At 49.5% G+C, this 17,454-nt stretch overlaps 1 protein-coding gene across 6 annotated transcripts in view; it reads right to left on the bottom strand.

The window, feature by feature from the left end:
• Positions 1-510: 510 nt before the first annotated feature.
• LOC140481943 (insulin-like growth factor 2 mRNA-binding protein 2) overlaps positions 511-17,454 on the bottom strand; it is a 137,158-nt gene continuing 120,214 nt past the window's right edge. For 2 of the 6 annotated variants that reach the window (XM_072578683.1, XM_072578687.1), the window contains exons 11-13: positions 15,516-15,584; positions 8,672-8,791; positions 511-624 (exon numbers count right to left, since the gene is read on the bottom strand). In XM_072578683.1, the coding sequence (XP_072434784.1) occupies positions 526-624; positions 8,672-8,791; positions 15,516-15,584 (288 nt within the window). In that variant the 3' untranslated portion in view covers positions 511-525. The remainder of the gene's footprint in view (positions 625-8,671; positions 8,792-15,515; positions 15,585-17,454) is intronic. The other 4 variants (XM_072578688.1, XM_072578686.1, XM_072578684.1 and 1 more) reach the window with 3 other exon arrangements.

Raw genomic sequence — 17,454 nt, forward strand, 5'->3', positions numbered from 1 at the left:
CCATCCCCCACATCCCTCACTGTCTGGGTGGGGGCAGCACCTTCCCTGAGGGGTGGCACCCCCTCCCCCTCCAAAAACTGTCCCCAAGGAACACTCCCCACCTCCCTCAGAGACAGACGCCCCCCCCACCCCGAGGAACACTCTCCCCTCCCCAAGGAACAATCCCACCTCCCCCCTCCCTGAAGAACACTCCCCCCTCCCCAAGGGACAATCCCACCTACCCCTTCCCCAAAGGATACTTCCTCCTCCCCAAGGGACAATTCCACCTACCCCTTCCCTGAAGGGCACTTCCTCCTCCCCAAGGGACACTTCCTCCTCCCCAAGGGACAATCCCACCTAGCCCTTCCCTGAAGGACACTTCCTCCTCCCCAAGGGACAATCCTACCTACCCCTTCCCTGAAGGACACTTCCTCCTCCCCAAGGGACAATCCTACCTACCCCTTCCCTGAAGAACACCCACTGAGAGCATTCCCCAGCCTCCCTAGGGGTCCCGATCATTCACACACCCCACGTTACCGCGGTTGATTAATTTGGTGTTGGCTGACTCACCTTAAACTGTGCCTCTGGTGAGCCAGTGATAATCACCATCCTCTCATTCACCTCGGGACCCTCGGGAGGAGCGATCTGCGTTTGAAACCCATCCAGAGAAGATGAGGGTCAGTCTCTGACATCTGCTCGAGCGCCGTGTTCCCCCCTCCCCCATCCCCACCCAGAGCTCTCAGACAGGTGACACGAAGGAAAGTGAAGTTGAACCAACAGTTTCCCTGGACGGGCACGGGGACAAATGGGGTTGGAGGGCGTTGGAAAGAGGGTGGGCCACTTTGGGCCCGTACCAAGACCTGTCTTCATCCATAAGCATGAGCGAGCTCCCCCACGTCGATCCGTCAGTGCGCAGTGAGTGGACAGGACTATTGGACTGTGGAAAGCATCACCTCTTAGGTGACCTCTTGGGCAGTGAGTGACCGACTGGATGATGTGGGGGAAGCAATGCGAGTTGGCACGCTGACATGGGGAAAGGCCAGTTCCCGAGCCACACTGGAACACCAGCAAACAGGCTATTTGGCCCGTCCTTCAGAGTCTGTTGGTCCAAAGCCTTCTGCAATGGAGCGTGGCTCTAACTTGACTACCCACTCTCCTCCTCGACGATACATTCTAGTTCAACGTCAATGGGATGGAGCAGAGATTTTTCACCAGTGGAGCCATTGGTTAAATGCTAAGATAAAGAAAAATCGGGAGAGATTCGATACTGATATGGCCGAGAAAGTTGACACCACACAGGGGTAAGAGGTCTAACTGCTAACTAGGCAACATAGAGGAGGGGAGCAGTGTGGGTTGCTTGAAATGATCATGACGAGAAAAATAAGGAATTGGATAGATACTTGGTGTCAGTATTCACTGTCGAGAATTATTACAGTGCAGAGGAGGCCATTCAGCCCATCGTGCCTGCACTAGCTCTGTTATCTAACGCCAATCCCCTGCCTTTGCCCCATATCACTGCACACTATTCTACTCCAAACGGCGGCCTCTTGGAAGCTTTAATCGAATCTGCCTCCACCACATCCTACAGCCTAGCTATTCACTGCGTGGAAAAGCTTCTTCCCACATCACCCTTGCTTCATCACTCAGACAGGAAGAGATTTGCTGCTGGAAATTCCAAGTGAGAGCTGTGGGTTTATCAGCATTCACATCAGAGCAAGCTAAAAGTGGCAAATCCCCAGACCAGATGGTTTGCATCATTGTGTTTTAAAGGAAACAGGTGAAAATATTGAAGCTGTCCTAACCTTAACCTTCCAAAATCATCTTGATTCAGGAAAACATTCCTTTCAACTGGGGAATTGTGCGCGCCAGCCCAGTATTTTAAAAAAAGGCGGAAAAGAGAAACAGAAAGTCAACCGACCAGTTAGCTTCATACCGGAGGTTGGGAATGACTAGGATCAGGCTCCTTTGTTGAGGGTAGATGGGTGACAGGACCCGAAACATTTTCAGCAGATTTGTAAATAGAGTCTGATGAACTCGGATCAATCATTACTTGTTTCTTCAAGGGGTAAGTGGGGCGTGAATAGGGTGAATAGACAAGGTCTTTTTCCCAGGGTGAGGGAGTCTGACGAAACTAGAGGGTTTTGGTTTAAGGTGAGAGGGGAAAGATTTAAAAGGGACCTAAGGGGCAGCTTTTTCACGCAGAGGGTGGAGCGTGTATGGAATGAGCTGCCTGAGGAAGTGGTGGAGGCTGGTACAATTGCAACATTTAAAAGGCATTTGGGTGGGGACATCAAGGTTTAGAGGGATATGGGCCAGATACTGGCAAATGGGACTAGGTTAATTATCTGGTCAGCACGGACAGGTTGGACCGAAGGGTCTGTTTCCGTGCTGTACATCTCCATGACTCTATGAGTAAAGAACAGGCAAATTTCTGAGCATGTTATTTACTGGGCCTCCAGAAAGCAGGTGAGAAAACCCGTCCTAAGGGATTGTATCTCAAAGTCTAAAACAATGGAAATGATGGAGAGTTAGGGACCAGTTTCTAAAACTGGTGGAACGGCAGCAGAGAGTGAGTTGGGATTACGGACAGAGTGGCACAAGGGTTGTCCTGCAAGGATTCATGCTTGAACACTTCCTCTTTATTTAGCAAGGAACGACAGACTGGGATAGAAAACCACATATTAAAAAAGAACTGCTGATAACACAAAATACGGCAACCAATGTAGGACTGTGGGTAGTGATATAAAATTACAAAATAAGGCACTGATAGATTAGCAAAGACTGTGGGACATCTGCAGTCAAGTTAATATATTTATTCAATCCTATCTTCAGTCCCATTCCCATCCATTATACGAATGGGCAAAACTGCACAATGTTAGGAAGATATTTATTCTGGGGGAGGCAGGGATTAGATTATTTTAGATTCGATTGCCTACAGTGTGGAAACAGGCCCTTCCGCCCAACAAGTCAACACCGACCCGCCGAAGCGCAACCCACCCAGACCTATTTCCCCTATATTTACCTCTGACTAATGTACTTAACACTATGGGCAGTTTAGCATGGTCAATTCACCTGACCTGCACATCTTTGGACTGTGGGAGGAAACCGGAGCAAACCCACGCAGACACGGGGAGAATGTGCAAACTCCACACAGACAGTCGCTCGAGGCAGGAATTGAACCCGTGTCCCTGGCGCGGTGAGGCAGCAGTGCTAACCACAGTGAGGCTGGGAAAAGACCACATGGTCAAACGACAAATGTTACTGGACCATTTCGGAAAATGAGCAAGAAAGGCTTATTGGAATGCTGATCATCATATCAAGAGGGCTTGAGGGGGAGAAGTAGTCATGTTTCAGCAATACAAAACCACAGTTAGACCATAACTGTAGCCAATGTGCTCACCACCTCACCTTATTATATCCAAATAAACCCAGACTTAACAGAAAAAACAGCAAAAACAGTTTTAATTTAGTAAGTATAAACAGACTGGGGAGGGGGGGGAGCAAAGTTCACAAATGAGAGCCAGCCCTTAGAGGAGTGATATTAGGGTCCACCTCTAACACGTGGGCGGCACGGTGGCACAGTGCCTCACAGCGCCTGAGACCCGGGTTCAATTCCCTCCCCAGGCGACTCTCTGTGTGGAGTTTGCACGTTCTCGCCGTGTCTGCGTGGGTTTCCTCCGGGTGCTCCGGTTTCCTCCCACAGTCCAAAGATGTGCAGGTCAGGTGAATTGGCCACGCTAAATTGCCCGTAGTGTTAGGTAAGGGGTAAATGTAGGGTGTGGGTGGGTTGCGCTTCGGCGGGGCGGTGTGGACTTGTTGGGCCGAAGGGCCTGTTTCCACACTGTAATCTAATCTAATCTAATCTAAACCTCAGGGTATTTGTTGCTTGAAATGGTGGCGGATACTGGACTCATTGTAAATTTTGAAACTGAGCTCATCAAGGCCATGATAATGTAAACCATGAAGGGATATGGCCATTTGGAGTTAGGCCACAGATTAGAGAGACTGGTTAAACAAGCTTGAGAGGTAGAACAGCTTGCTGCTGATCCTAACTCAGTGGTGAGATGGTGGCTCAGTGGTGAGCACTGCTGCCTCACAGCGCCAGGCACAGTGCAAGGAGCTCTCACAACCCAGAGACCAGCCAAAGTCAAGTACAAACCTCTCACCCCAACAAAACACTGCCTCAACCACACACACACATATGGCCACTTCCTTCACCAGAACAAAGGGCAGCCTTTTGAAATTAACATTAGGGATTCTCTCTGCAAATGCAAGAGAATCACTGGATCCCTACTCAACCCCCAACCCCACCCCTCCCCACCACCACCGCCACCACCACCACATCTGAAAAACATGCCCTCACCCACCCCCCGGGCAACATTCAGAGACCGATCATCGGATAAACTCGTCTCTTTGGGAGGCTCTGGAAGCGGGATATTCAAAGTCTGGGCAGAGAATGAGAGGGGGAACACACACTGTGTTTTAATTGTGGCCTGGGAGGAGGGGGAGAAAACACACACACACACATACACACACACACACATACACAGGCAGCACTTTGTTTTTGAGCTGTGTGCTGATCCTGCCTCAGGCTCATCCCACAGACCCCACCCCCCCACACACAGCCCCACCCCAGCTTTTCAATTAGCCACACTGGGAGGTCCGAGAGCAAGGTTTCCTGACAAAGCAGTCGCCACACACACACACAGTGTCTGTCATGCCCTCCATCAATATGCTCGTAAAACAGAGAGCTAGTCACCAAGCACAGTCGAGGCAAAACTCTCTCCCCACAGCCCGAACCTCCCCCCACCACATCTCTCAAACTGCAAAGGCAGTTCACACAAAACAAGAAATGCAGTCCTTTGCCGAGGCGAAAGGCAGGCTATATGCAGGGGTGTGCTGGGGAAACCTCCCACACAACACCGTACAGCCGTTGTACTGCTGCCCACACCAAAGTCAGTGATTCAGAAAAACCCATCCCATACCCAATGACCGAACTGACTCACTTGGTCACAGCTGGCTGTGACATTCAGGGATTGTCGTTCAAAGGCTGGAATTCCTAAGTGGAGTGCAGCAAAATAAACCAAACAATCAGAGAACCAGAAACCTTTTGCTACCATGTGGCAAACACCCCTCCTGCCAACGCACCGCAGACACTGCTACATGGCCCTGGGCTGCTAGGTCCCAGTCACTTCCCTTACACAGACACTGAATAATGGGCATGTGCTCCTAGGCCCCAGTCACCTCCCTACCACAGACACTGCTTCATGGGCCTGGGCTCGTAGGCCCCAGTAACCCCCTTACCACAGATACTGATGCATGGACCTGGACTGCTAGGCCCCAGTCACTTCTCTACTACAGACACTGATGCATGGGCCTGGGTTCCTAGGCCCCAGTCACTTCTCTACTACAGACACTGATGCATGGGCCTGGGTTCCAAGGCCCCAGTCACTTCTCTACTACAGACACTGATGCATGGGCCTGGGTTCCTAGGCCTCAATCACGTCCCTACCACAGACACTGCTGCATGGACCTGGGCTCCAAGGCCCCAGTCACTTCTCTACTACAGACACTGATGCATGGGCCTGGGTTCCTAGGCCTCAATCACAGCCCTACCACAGACACTGATGCATGGGCTAGGGCTCCCAGGCCCCAGTCACTGCCCTACCACAGATATTGAATAATGGGCCTGTGCTCCTAACCATCCACAAGCTCTGCCTTGCTAAAATCCATCTTTCTCTCAGCCCTGGCTCCTTTCATTTCAAAGGGGTCCGTGAATCTCAATCAAGGTTGCAGGTTCAAAATTTGGCCAAATGATTGCCGTCAGGACTCGCTCTCTTTTACATTGATAAAGGCCAGCGAACGGCAGGCATTCTGGAAACAGGGCACTGACAACACGCAGAGTACAGTCACACCACACAATCTGTAAAAACAGCTGCTGAACAGGCCGCTGACCCAGTCCCATCTGAGGCCAATGTCCCTGAATCTGATCTGTGTTCTCCTTCAAATATAAACAAACATTCAGGAACACAATAAGGCCATTTGATTAGATCATGACTTCTCTGCACTGTGACTCCATTTACCTGTTTTGTTCTACATCCCTAATCAATCTTAGTCTGGTGAACTGATCCAAGGGTTCATAGATTTCTTGGTAGCCAGCTCTAGATGTGTGTGGCAAAATCAGTTTCCCAAATTCATATCAGGTTTTTTTTTATCCTATCAAATCCACATTTTTAAAAAATTTGTTCACGGGATGGGGTCGTCACTGGCTGGACTAGCAGTTATTTCCCGTCCCTAGTTGCCCCTTTGAGAAGGTGGTGATAAGCTGACTTCTTGAAACATTGCGCTCCCTGTGCTGTAGGTGGACCCACAATACCGTTAGGGAGGGAATTCCAATTAAGAAATGGCAATACATTTCCAAGTCAGGATGGGGAGTGGCTTGGAGGGGAGCTTGCAGCTGGTGACGTTCCGATGTATCTGCTACTCTCGCCCATCCAGATGGTAGTGATCGTGGGTTTACAAAAGGATTTAGATCACCATTCAGTTGCCTGAATGCAAGGGCACACGAGCTCAGTCTCTCCAACCTGGACTTGTCATGCTCTCGGCTGGCTCTGGCCTAACTCTGTTAGATCATAGTTTGCCTAAGTGCGGAAACAGGCCATTAGGCCCAACCAGTCCACACCGACCCTCCGAAGAGTAACCCACCCAGACCCATTCCCGGACATTTAACCCTGATTAATGTACCTAACTGAACACAATGGGTAACTGAGCACGGCCAATTCACTCACCTAGCCTGGGATTATGGGAGGAAACCCACGCAGACACGGGGAGAATGTGCAAACTCCATACAGACAGTCACCCGAGGGTGGAACCGAACCTGGGATCCTGGTGCTGTGAGGCAGCAGTGCTAACCACTGAGCCACCGTGCCGCCATGGGGAAGCTCACGAGGGAGAGAGTTCCAGAAAGATATGCCCATAGGGATTAACTGGTTCAATGGAGGCGAGGGGAGGTTAGTATGGAGTCTGCACAGACTCAGATGGGCCAAATGTCTATGCATGACAATTGTGCCCTAGCTTCGAGTGAATCCCGTTCACAGCGTACTATTAGTGGCTAGTCTCTCAGCACCAGGGACCCTGGTTCGATTCCACCCTCAGGTGACTATGCAAACTCGACAGAGACATTCTCCCCCTGTCTGCGTGGGTTTCCTTCGGGTGCTCCGTTTTCCTCCCAAACTCCAAAGATGTGCAGGTCAGGCGGATTGGTCATGCTAAACTGCCCATTGAGCCCAGGGGTGTGCAGGCGAGTGGATTAGCCATGGGAAATGCAGGTTTACGGGGATAGGGTGGGGAGTGGGTCTGAGTGGGATGCTCTTCAGAGGACTGGTGTGGACGCGATGGGCCGAATGGCTTGCTTTCACGCTGCGGGGATTCTATGATTCTAACAGAATCGTTTGGCTCCGCTACAGCAGAATGGGTGGGACATACCAGGGGGAAAGTGAAGGTTAAAGAGGAGCTTGCTTGGTTTCTGGGCCAGGAGCCCTGGATTCAAGCCCCACTCCTGGACTTTAATGGGGCGCAGGACTTTAATGATCGGTAAATCCTTTGGATTGGCCAGCGACAGACAAGACAGTGCCTTGGCAGTCACAATCGAGTGGTAGGGGGCAGTGTAAAGGAGGAACAAGTGTCATTCTCACTCTGAGGAAGGAGCCATCATGGTTCAAGAAGGTAGGCCCCTACCACATTCCCGTAGGAAATTAGATACAGACAGTGGAATCAGTGACAATCACTGAGGCCTGAGAACTGAAGGAGAGCTGTCCTATTTTGTCGAGGATGAAGCCAGTGGGAACAGGAATTGACCATTCGGCCCATCAAGCCTGCTACCTACTCAAATTATGAATGTTTCTCAATTCCCTATTTATCCATTTCTATTTCACACCCTCTTTACGTGGGAAAGAGGTCACCCACCACCACCAAGTAGCAGCTGAGGTTGCCCTCACTCTCCGCATTGTAGTCTTCTGAGGGGGGAAGAGAAGGGCTTGGGTCTGGGTCACTCCACTGCCCTTCAAATCTTTCCATCCTCTCAACTGAACCCAACTTCACCCATCAGTGAGGCAATGGTCATCAGCGCCCATACCAATCACAAACACTGGGGCTGACTCGTTCCAAACACATCACTGGTCTGTTGTCACCAGTGACGTTGAGGGCTGGAGATGGTGGAGGAGAACAGTGAATAAAAGACCCTGTCCTCTCCCCACTCCCCCAAGGAAATCATTGTCTGTTACATAAAACATTGAAATGTTGTAAGGCCAGTACCAAACAATAATTCCTCTTCGATGGTCTCAGGTGGGTGATGAGTTTAATCGAGAAGCAGGCAATTGGCTGTTCAATTCCATTGTTACCTTCCTGTAGCAGTACACCTCCAAGCCCTATACCGCTCGCAGCAATTGCAACTTTGAAGGGTTTCAAAACATTTGGTGTAGCTAAAACTGGTGCGGTGGTTAATGCTGCTTTTAAATTGTCAAGTGCCTCCTGGCGGTTGTTATGTCCACCGAAAATGTGTGTTCTTCTTCAGTAACTCAGTGCATGGGGGCCCACCCTTGCCATTTTCACCAGCCTCCAGATTAGTGGGGAGTGGAAGCGTGTGACAGGGACCCGTCAAAGCAAAGGGCCATTGGTCTTCGGAGACACTTACCTTGATCGAGGCCCCAGCGAACTTGGACAGCTGCTTGATCTGCTGACCTTTCTTCCCGATGATGGCCCCCACGGCTTGGGTCGGGATGAACAAGTGGACGATCTCCTGCTCTGATGTCTGCTGGGAAGGATGACGACTGATCAGTGTCAGGGAAGGGTGGAGTGGGGAAGAGAATATAAAAACAACAACAACAACAAAAAACACAGTCGGAATCCCTCAAAAACAGGAGGTCAGCGTGAACTGTCCAAGTTGGAAACGGTGGAGGTCGAACCGGTTCGATTGGTAGTGCTTCCCAGATCAACCAAGGAAAATCTGCCCCCCTTCCCCACCCCCACAACCCCGCACCTCCCCACCTCAGAGGAAAGCTGGGGAGGGGACTGAGCTTAAGTCGACGCCTCTCTCCATGATTGATATCCAAATTGAACAAAACAGGTTTCTTTCTTCCGGGGCTCCCAGTTTGTCAAAGTGGGGACATCTGCTGGAACTGACCGACTGGTGGAGTGGACACATGAGGTTCAGCGCAAAGAAGCGCGAGGGTGATTCACACTGAAAGACAATACAAAACAGGGGGTACAATTCTAACGGGGCTGCAGGAGCAGAGGTGTTCATTGGCACTGAAGGCGGCAGGACAGTCAGAGACAGCGGTTAATAATGCACACAGTATCCTCAGCTTTATTAAGAGGGGCGTACTGTACAAGAACAAGGAGGGGAGGTCGAACTTGTACAAAGACACGTGTTAGACCTCTTTGTGCCACTCTGTAGGGAAGATGTGCAGAAGTGATTTACAAGGACAGTTCCAGGTTTGAGAAAGTTCAGTTATGAGGATGGGGATTGAAAAAGTTGGGACTATTAACCCTGGAGAGAAGGCAGCCAAGAGGAGATTTCGTAGAGGTTTTCAAAAATCATCATCAGCTTGGATAGAGTATTATAGGGAGAGGCCGTTCCCACTCGTAAAAGGAATGAGAACGAAGAGAGCATAGATTTAAAGTAATGTGCAAATGAAGCAAGGGTGATTGAGAAAATACTTTTACCCAGGGCGAGTAATTAAGGGATGGAACGTACTGCTTGGAAATGTGTTGGGAGGCAGGTGCAATTGAGGCATTGGATGGGGAAAAGACTGAAGGTAATAGGTGGCATTAATAGCACCAGAAAATAGAACCAGTGTAGGCAGGATGGGCTAAATGGCCTCCTTCTGCACTGTGACAAATCTGTGAACTCAGAGTGAGACTGTAACCCACAGCATCGCATTGGGATGGGCACGCACACACACACACACACACACACACACACACACACACACACACACACACACACACACACACACACACACACACACACACAAACAAACAATATGGAGCAGCTAACCACGCAAGACCCCATCATGAGGCCACAGCACACTCTGGGCTGGCAGTGGTGTGTGTGTCTGCGCGCGCGCCTATGTGTTTGTGTGTGTCTGGGTCTGTGTGCATGTCTGTGCGTGTGTGCCTGTGTCTCTGTGTGTATGTCCATCTGTGTGTGTGTGTGTGTGTGTGTGTGTGTGCCTCTGTGTGTCTGTGTCTGTGTCTGTGTGTGTGGGGTTTCTTTCTCCTCGGTGAGCTGTGACAACGTTATCTGCAAAGCTTGAAATGCTGTGCAAACACTGGAAAGTACAAATCTGCAAAGGCCCGTGCGGCAAGTCAGGGGAAATAGGGTTAACCTGACCCCATTACAGAAAAGATGTTTATTGCATGGGAGTGAGAACAGAGGAGATTTACAAGGATCAAAAACTGAAACTGCTGGAGAAGCTCAGCACATTGTCAAGAGTCAACATTTCAGGTCCAGTGACCCCTCCTCAAAGCTTGGGTTTAAAAGGATGTATAGGAAGAGAAAAGATTGGATAGACTGGGGGATGTTCCCCTTGGAACTGAGGAGGCTGAGAGGGGATTTGTTTAAGATATACAAGGTATGATGGGTTTGGTTAAAATGGCTGACATGGGCCTATTTATCTTAGCAGTGACTGGGGCGGGGGTCACAGGTTTACAGTGACTGGGAGAGGAATTAAAGGGAAGATGGGAATTGGATTTGTAACCCAGAGTCTGGATAGAGTAGTTGAAGCCAAAACTCTCAACTCATTCAAATCCTGCAAACCTAAGAAGCAATTGTTGGAAAATGGGATCAGGTGGGTGGCCCAATTTCCAGCCAGCACAGGTACAACAGGCAGAGTGGCCTCCTTCTGTGCTGTGAAACACTACGTCCTGCACAGAACCAACGTGCAGGGATGTGGAGGCAGAACGGGGGGGGCGCCGAATAAGAGGAGTCACTCCTTCAGAGGGCCAAGCATGGAACCGGTGGGTTAAACAGGGTAAAAACAATGACTGCAGATGCTGGACACCAGAGTCTAGACTAGAATGGTGCTGGAAAAGCACGGCAGTTCAGGCAGCATCCGAGGAACAGTAAAATCGACGTTTTGGGCAAAAGCCCTTCATCAGGAATACAGGCAGAGAGCCTGAAGGGTGGAGAGATAAGTGAGGGGGGGGGGGGTAAGAAAACAACCCTCTCCTGAACCAGCAGGGGGTTAAATAAAGAGGAAATAGACGGTCCACATCAAACACTCTCACAACAGATACAGCAGAGACTCGGATTTAGAGAAAAGCTCCCTCAACACTGTCCCCAACTATTACTCCCAGGACAGATAGTGCACAGTATAAGTACAGAGTAAGGGTGCCTCCAAGGTGTCCCTGTCAAACATTCTCAGGACCGATATATCACAGGGATAGATACAAAGTAAAGCTCCCTCTGCACCATTGCCCACAAACACTCCCAGAACAGCTACAGCACGGGATTAGATACAGAATAAAAACTCCTGTACTAATTTAAAATGAAAGCAATGTATGTCTACTCTTTTAAAACGAAAGTCTTTCTACACTGTCCCTATCAAACACTCCGAGTACAGGTACAGTATAGGGTTATATGTACAGCTAAGCTGCCTGTACTTTTTTAAACTGAAAGAAAAACTTCCTCTACACTGTCCCCATCAGCCACTTTGCCAGGATAGGAAAGCACGGGGTTAGATACAGAGGAAAGCTCCCTCTACTCTTGTAAGTAAATGTCCCTCGACACTGTTTCTATCAAACACTCCCAGGAAAGGAGCAGCGCAGGGTACAATGCAGACTAAAGCTCCCTCTGTACTGTCCCCATCAAATACTTCAAGTAAGATACACCTCAGGGTTATATTCAGAGAAAAGCTCCCTTTACACTGTCCCCAACAGTTACTCCAGGTCAGGTACCACACAAAATAAGTACAGAGTAAGGCTGTCTCTTTACTGTCCCCAACGATTACTCACCACGTATTGCAAAGTGCAAATACAGAGCAAAGCCCTCTCTCCATAATCCTCATCAAGCACTGCCAAGCCAAGTACAGAACTGAATTATTGGATTAGCTACAGAGTAATGCTCCCTCTATTGTATATTGTCCCCATTAAACACTCCCAGCAGATGCGTCACAAGGTTAGATTCATAGCAAAGCTCCCTCTCCACAATTCTCTTCAAACACTCCCAGATCAGGGGTAGCATGGTGTTACAAACACAGTAATGTTCTCCGTTTTGTGCTCAGAGTTGCTCTCAGTTAGCCCATTGCTTTACTGCTTTTGTTTCCCTGCACTAGACACTCTGCTGGAGCTCCCTGCAGGTTAGACTCAGCTCACATCTCACATCTGACAGGAGACGTCCATCTCACCAATCACAGATAACACTGACTGTAGATCCGAGAGGGTAGGGCCAACAAACGACCGAAGCACAAGGGGGTTTTCACAGTTCAGTTCTCCCCCTCCCCCCCAAGGAAGTGGAGCTGAAGGTGTTGGCCCAGTTCATCAATAACTACTTCCAGGACAGCAACCACACACAAGGCCAGAGTAAAGCCGTTGACCTCTGATATCTCCAGGAACTCACAGAGCAGGAAGAAATGCACAGCATTTCTGTTCCCTCCAGCTGGGGTCGAAAGCGCACACATTGTGAGCAGTTAATCCAGTGCTGAGACATCCTGAAGCTGTAAACGTGAGTTTGGCACAGCCCCCTCCAGAGCGCTGATGCAGACTGTCGGACACTCATGCAGTCTTGGGCAGAGCATTAAGGGCAGTAATGTAGGCTGGGCACAGCAGCACAGACAGAAATGCAATACAGGGCAGAGCAAGACAGGCACGAGTGCAGGCTGGGTTCCAGCATGATGGACAACGATTCCAGCAGGCTAGGGCACAACATTAAAGGTCATGATCAGAGTGGTGCTGGAAAAGCACAGCAGGTCAGGCAGCATCCGAGGAGCAGGAACATCGACGTTTTGCCCAGAAACGTCGATGTTCCTGCCCCTCGGATGCTGCCTGACCTGCTGTGCTTTTCTAGCACCGCTGTAATCTTGACTCAGATCTGCAGCCCTAACTTTCACCACAACGTTAAGGGCAATAATGCAATTCCAGCACACTATTACAGGCACTAATGTATGCTCTCCTTTCCTTTATTGGTCAGACTATTGAGTACAGGAGTTGGGAGGTCATGTTGCGGCTGTACAGGACATTGGTTAGACCACTGTTGGAATATTGTGTGCAATTCTGATCTCCTTCCTACTGGAAAGATGTTGTGAAACTTGAAAGGGTTCAGAAAAGATTTACAAGGATGTTGCCAGGGTTGGAGGATTTGAGCTATAGGGAGAGGCTGAACAGGCTGGGGCTGTTTTCCCTGGAGCATCAGAGACTGAGGTTTATAAAATCATGACGGGGCATGGATAGGGTCAATAGACAAAGTCTTTTCATTGGGGTCAGGGAATTCAGAATTAGAAGACATAGCTTTTGGGTGAGAGGGGAAAGATATAAAAGAGACCTAAGGGGCAACTTTTTCACGCAGAGGGTTGTGTGTATATGGAATGAGCTGCCAGAGGAAGAAGTGGAGGCTGGTACAATTGCAACATTTAAGAGGCATTTGGATGGGTTTATGAATAGGAAGGGTTTGGAGGGATATGGGCCGGGTGCTGGCAGATGGGACTAGATTGAGTTGGGATATCTGGTCGGCATGGACAGGTTGGGCTGAAGGGTCTGTTTCCGTGCTGTACATCACTATGACTGTCTGACATTACGGACACTAATTCAGTATTATGAGCTCTAATGCAGACTAGGGCACTGTATTACAGACATGGTGCAGAGTGGGATACAGCGAAATGCACACTAATAAAGGCTGGGCACAGCAAGAAGGCATTCACGCAGGTCAAGTACTAATACTAAGGCAATCTGAGGTACAGCATTAAGGGCTCAAGTGCAGGCTTGCGGCACTGCATTAAGGCACTAAATGAGGATAGCATGAAAGGCACTAATACAGTCCGGGACACAGTATTACAGACTCTTAATACAGATGGTGGGCACAGCAGAATGGGCACAGGTTTTGGAATAGCATTAAGAGCACTAATGCAGGGTTGGACATTACAGGCACTAGTGCAGGCTGGGGTACAGCATTACAGGCACTAGTGCAGGCTGTGGTACAGCACTACGGGCACTAGTGCAGGCTGGGGTACAGCACTACGGGCACTAGTGCAGGCTGGGGTACAGCACTACGGGCACTAGTGCAGGCTGGGGTACAGCACTACGGGCACTAGTGCAGGCTGTGGTACAGCACTACGGGCACTAGTGTGGGCTGGGGTACAGCACTACAAGCACTAGTGCAGGCTGGGGTACAACATTACAAACACTAGTGCAGGCTGGGGTACAGCATTACAGACACTAGTGCAGGCTGGGGTACAACATTACAGACACTAGTGCAGGCTGGGGTACAACATTACAGACACTAGTGCAGGCTGGGGTATAACATTACAAACACTCGTGCAGACTGGGGTACAGCATTACAGACACTAATGTGGGCTGGGATACAGCATTACAGGCACTAGTGCAGGCTGGGGTACAGCATTACGGGCATTAATATCAGTGGGCTGGCAGTATGCCATTGTCAACCTCAACCCTTCCCTTTGAAGGACTCGGACTCGACAATACTCTGTGGGACAACCTCCACAAGCACACATTTCAACCAAACCCTACATCCCAAAGTGTAACATGTCCCATTCTCTGACCAGTACTGCACTGTGTTGTACACTGGCTCCCAGTGTAGATACATTCCCAAATATACCACCTATCTTATTGTTTGCCAAATCCGCAATCGCCCTCCTCCTCCGTTTTGACATTCTCCTGCCCTATAACTATTGCAGCTCTCCGCACTCACCCTCCATTTTAACCTCATCCTGCACCACGACCCTTCCACACACTCTGCACTGGTGCTGTACATTACTCCCACTCTCTGCACTCCTCCTTCTCTCTCACCTTGTCCTGCCCCGAAACGTTCCCTGTCTCGGCACTCCTGCGAGGTTGTGCCTCCTGAGAACCCTTCACGCGGTCCTCAACAGCTGTGGCTTCAGCCGGTGAACCTCCGAACCCCTTCTGCCCCTGTTCAGATGCTCCTGCAAACCTCTCCCTTCATCCAGCTGCTGGCCAACTCTGCTGACCATCCCCCTTGCTTTCGTTTCGTGTGAAGCTGGTTTCGGGAGTGCTTGTGTGATGCACCTCGGGGACCGCATGCGTGTTGTCCCTGCCAGACCACCCTGTGTGGTTTACCAGTTCTCAAACGTAGGACTGAGGTTCTGTGGAGTTAGCAGCGGACACAGCACGTGAGGGTTGTAATTTTCAGTGTGGGAGCTACAGTGCCTGTATTCAGCAGCACAGAGGGACAGGAGAGCAGAGAAGGTCAATGAGAGCTCAGTGGGTAGGCAAGGCAGGAGGGTAGATACACGTGTATAGAGTTGTGCCTCTCTGGCACTTGTTTAGGGTGTCACACTTACAGAATACAGCTGGGCCATTGTACCGACTGCAGGTGTATTATACAGGGCACCAGGGTAGCACAGATGACTCTACATCAGGAGAGGAAAAACACATCAGTCATTCCTGGTTTGGTACAAGTTATATTTATTATATCGTTAAAAACGGCTCACCCTCTTCTCCAGGTCGATGCTTCGGGTGTAACCACGCTACCTGGCTTCCTGTGTTCTTCCAGCCTCCTGTCTATCTACTTTGGATTCCAGCACCTGCAGTTTTTTTTTGTCTAGTCCCCTTCTCCAATCTGGAGTCACTTAGGAACGGGAATCAGGACCTAGTGACACCAGTAGAAAATCTGCACTATGCTGGGTTCTCCCATACAGATTGGACTGGGTGCAACAGAAACACACACACACCACACACACACCACACACACACCCCTGGATTGCAATGCAGAGAAGGCCGATGTATAGAAAAATCTCTTTTGTCTGACTTTGCTCAAGTACCTCTCAATCCTGGACAAGGTTAAGCAACTTAAACAACCTTGATTTTCATCAATCCCCACTGTGCGAAATAGAAACAAAGTGAAATACAGTGATTGAAAAAGACAAAGTAAGTTTGAGTGGAGGACAGGAAAAATGCAAGAGAGGTAAAGAAGAGAGAGAATTGAGAGATGGCGGTGGGGGGGGCAGAGTGAGATTGAGCTAGAGAAAGATAAACATGGTGTAGGGACTGGATGTAGGTTTGCTCGCTGAGCTAGAAGGTTCATTTCCAGATGTTTCATCACCCTACTGGGTAACCTCTTCAGTGGGCCTCCAGGCGAAGCACTGTTGATAATTCCTGCTTTCTATTTATATGTTTGGGTTTGTTTGGGTTGGTGACGTCATTTCCTGTGGTGATGTCATTTCCTGTTCTTTTACTAACTTGATGTGTTTATTGATAGCATTCTGGTTGGAAAAAGCTTACAGGAAATGACAACACCAACTCAAAGAAACCCAAACATATAAATAGAAAGCAGGAATTATCAGCAGTGCTTCATCTGGTGGCTCACTGAAGGTGTTGTCTAGTAGGGTGATGAAACATCTGGAAATGAACCTTCCAGCTCAGTGAACAAACCTACATCCAGAACCTCCACCCGAGCTACAAATCTTCTCAAAACTCGTTAACTGAGATAGAAGGAAATGGTAGACTGGGAGGTTGACAGAGATACACACGGACAGTGAGGAAGACACATGCAGAGACAGAGGGAGTGTGTGTGATACACACATCCACAAAAGACAGGGAGAGATACAGACGGAGACACACAGTTAGACACAAAAAGACAGATCGACAGATTGCAATGTGCCGAAGGGTCTTTTACTGTGCTGTAGACCTCTACAAGATCGACAGGCAGATGGGGAGAGAGACAAAGATAGACAGAAGGAAGCAACAAATCTACAAAGAGAATTATCTGAGGTGTGTGCAAAGAATCAAAGGCACAGTTTCATTCCTGGAAGCACAGAGCTTCAGAATGTAAACGCATACGGGATTCAACCAAGTTGCTCAGCTGGGTAACAGCGTACAGGAGAACAACTGGTCAGATCTTGGACTGACGTGGAGCACCAGCTTACTCTTATAACATTAAAACTGCAACAACACGTGCCTCAGGTTACAGGCCGAGTCCACACACCCCCCTCCACCCTGAACTTCCACAATCCAATCAGAGCCTGGGGCCAAACCGTGGGAGGGATGTTTCCTGAGCATCTTTAGATGCAAAGTATTCCCTCACATTAACTGATGGCTAATTCAAACCTTCGGTGGATTGTTTCTAACTCACTGTAAAGTGGCAAAATCCTTTGACCTCTGCAGTGAGGTGGGAACAGAACACACCATCTGACAGCAGTCCAAGCGGGAGCTCATCACTTACACTGGGTGATGCCTCCCAAGGTGACTCACATCAGCAGCCCCCAGATCTATCAACTACAG

Source organism: Chiloscyllium punctatum, chromosome 10, assembly GCF_047496795.1.
Source record: "Chiloscyllium punctatum isolate Juve2018m chromosome 10, sChiPun1.3, whole genome shotgun sequence".
In the NCBI taxonomy this organism is placed as follows: domain Eukaryota; kingdom Metazoa; phylum Chordata; class Chondrichthyes; order Orectolobiformes; family Hemiscylliidae; genus Chiloscyllium; species Chiloscyllium punctatum.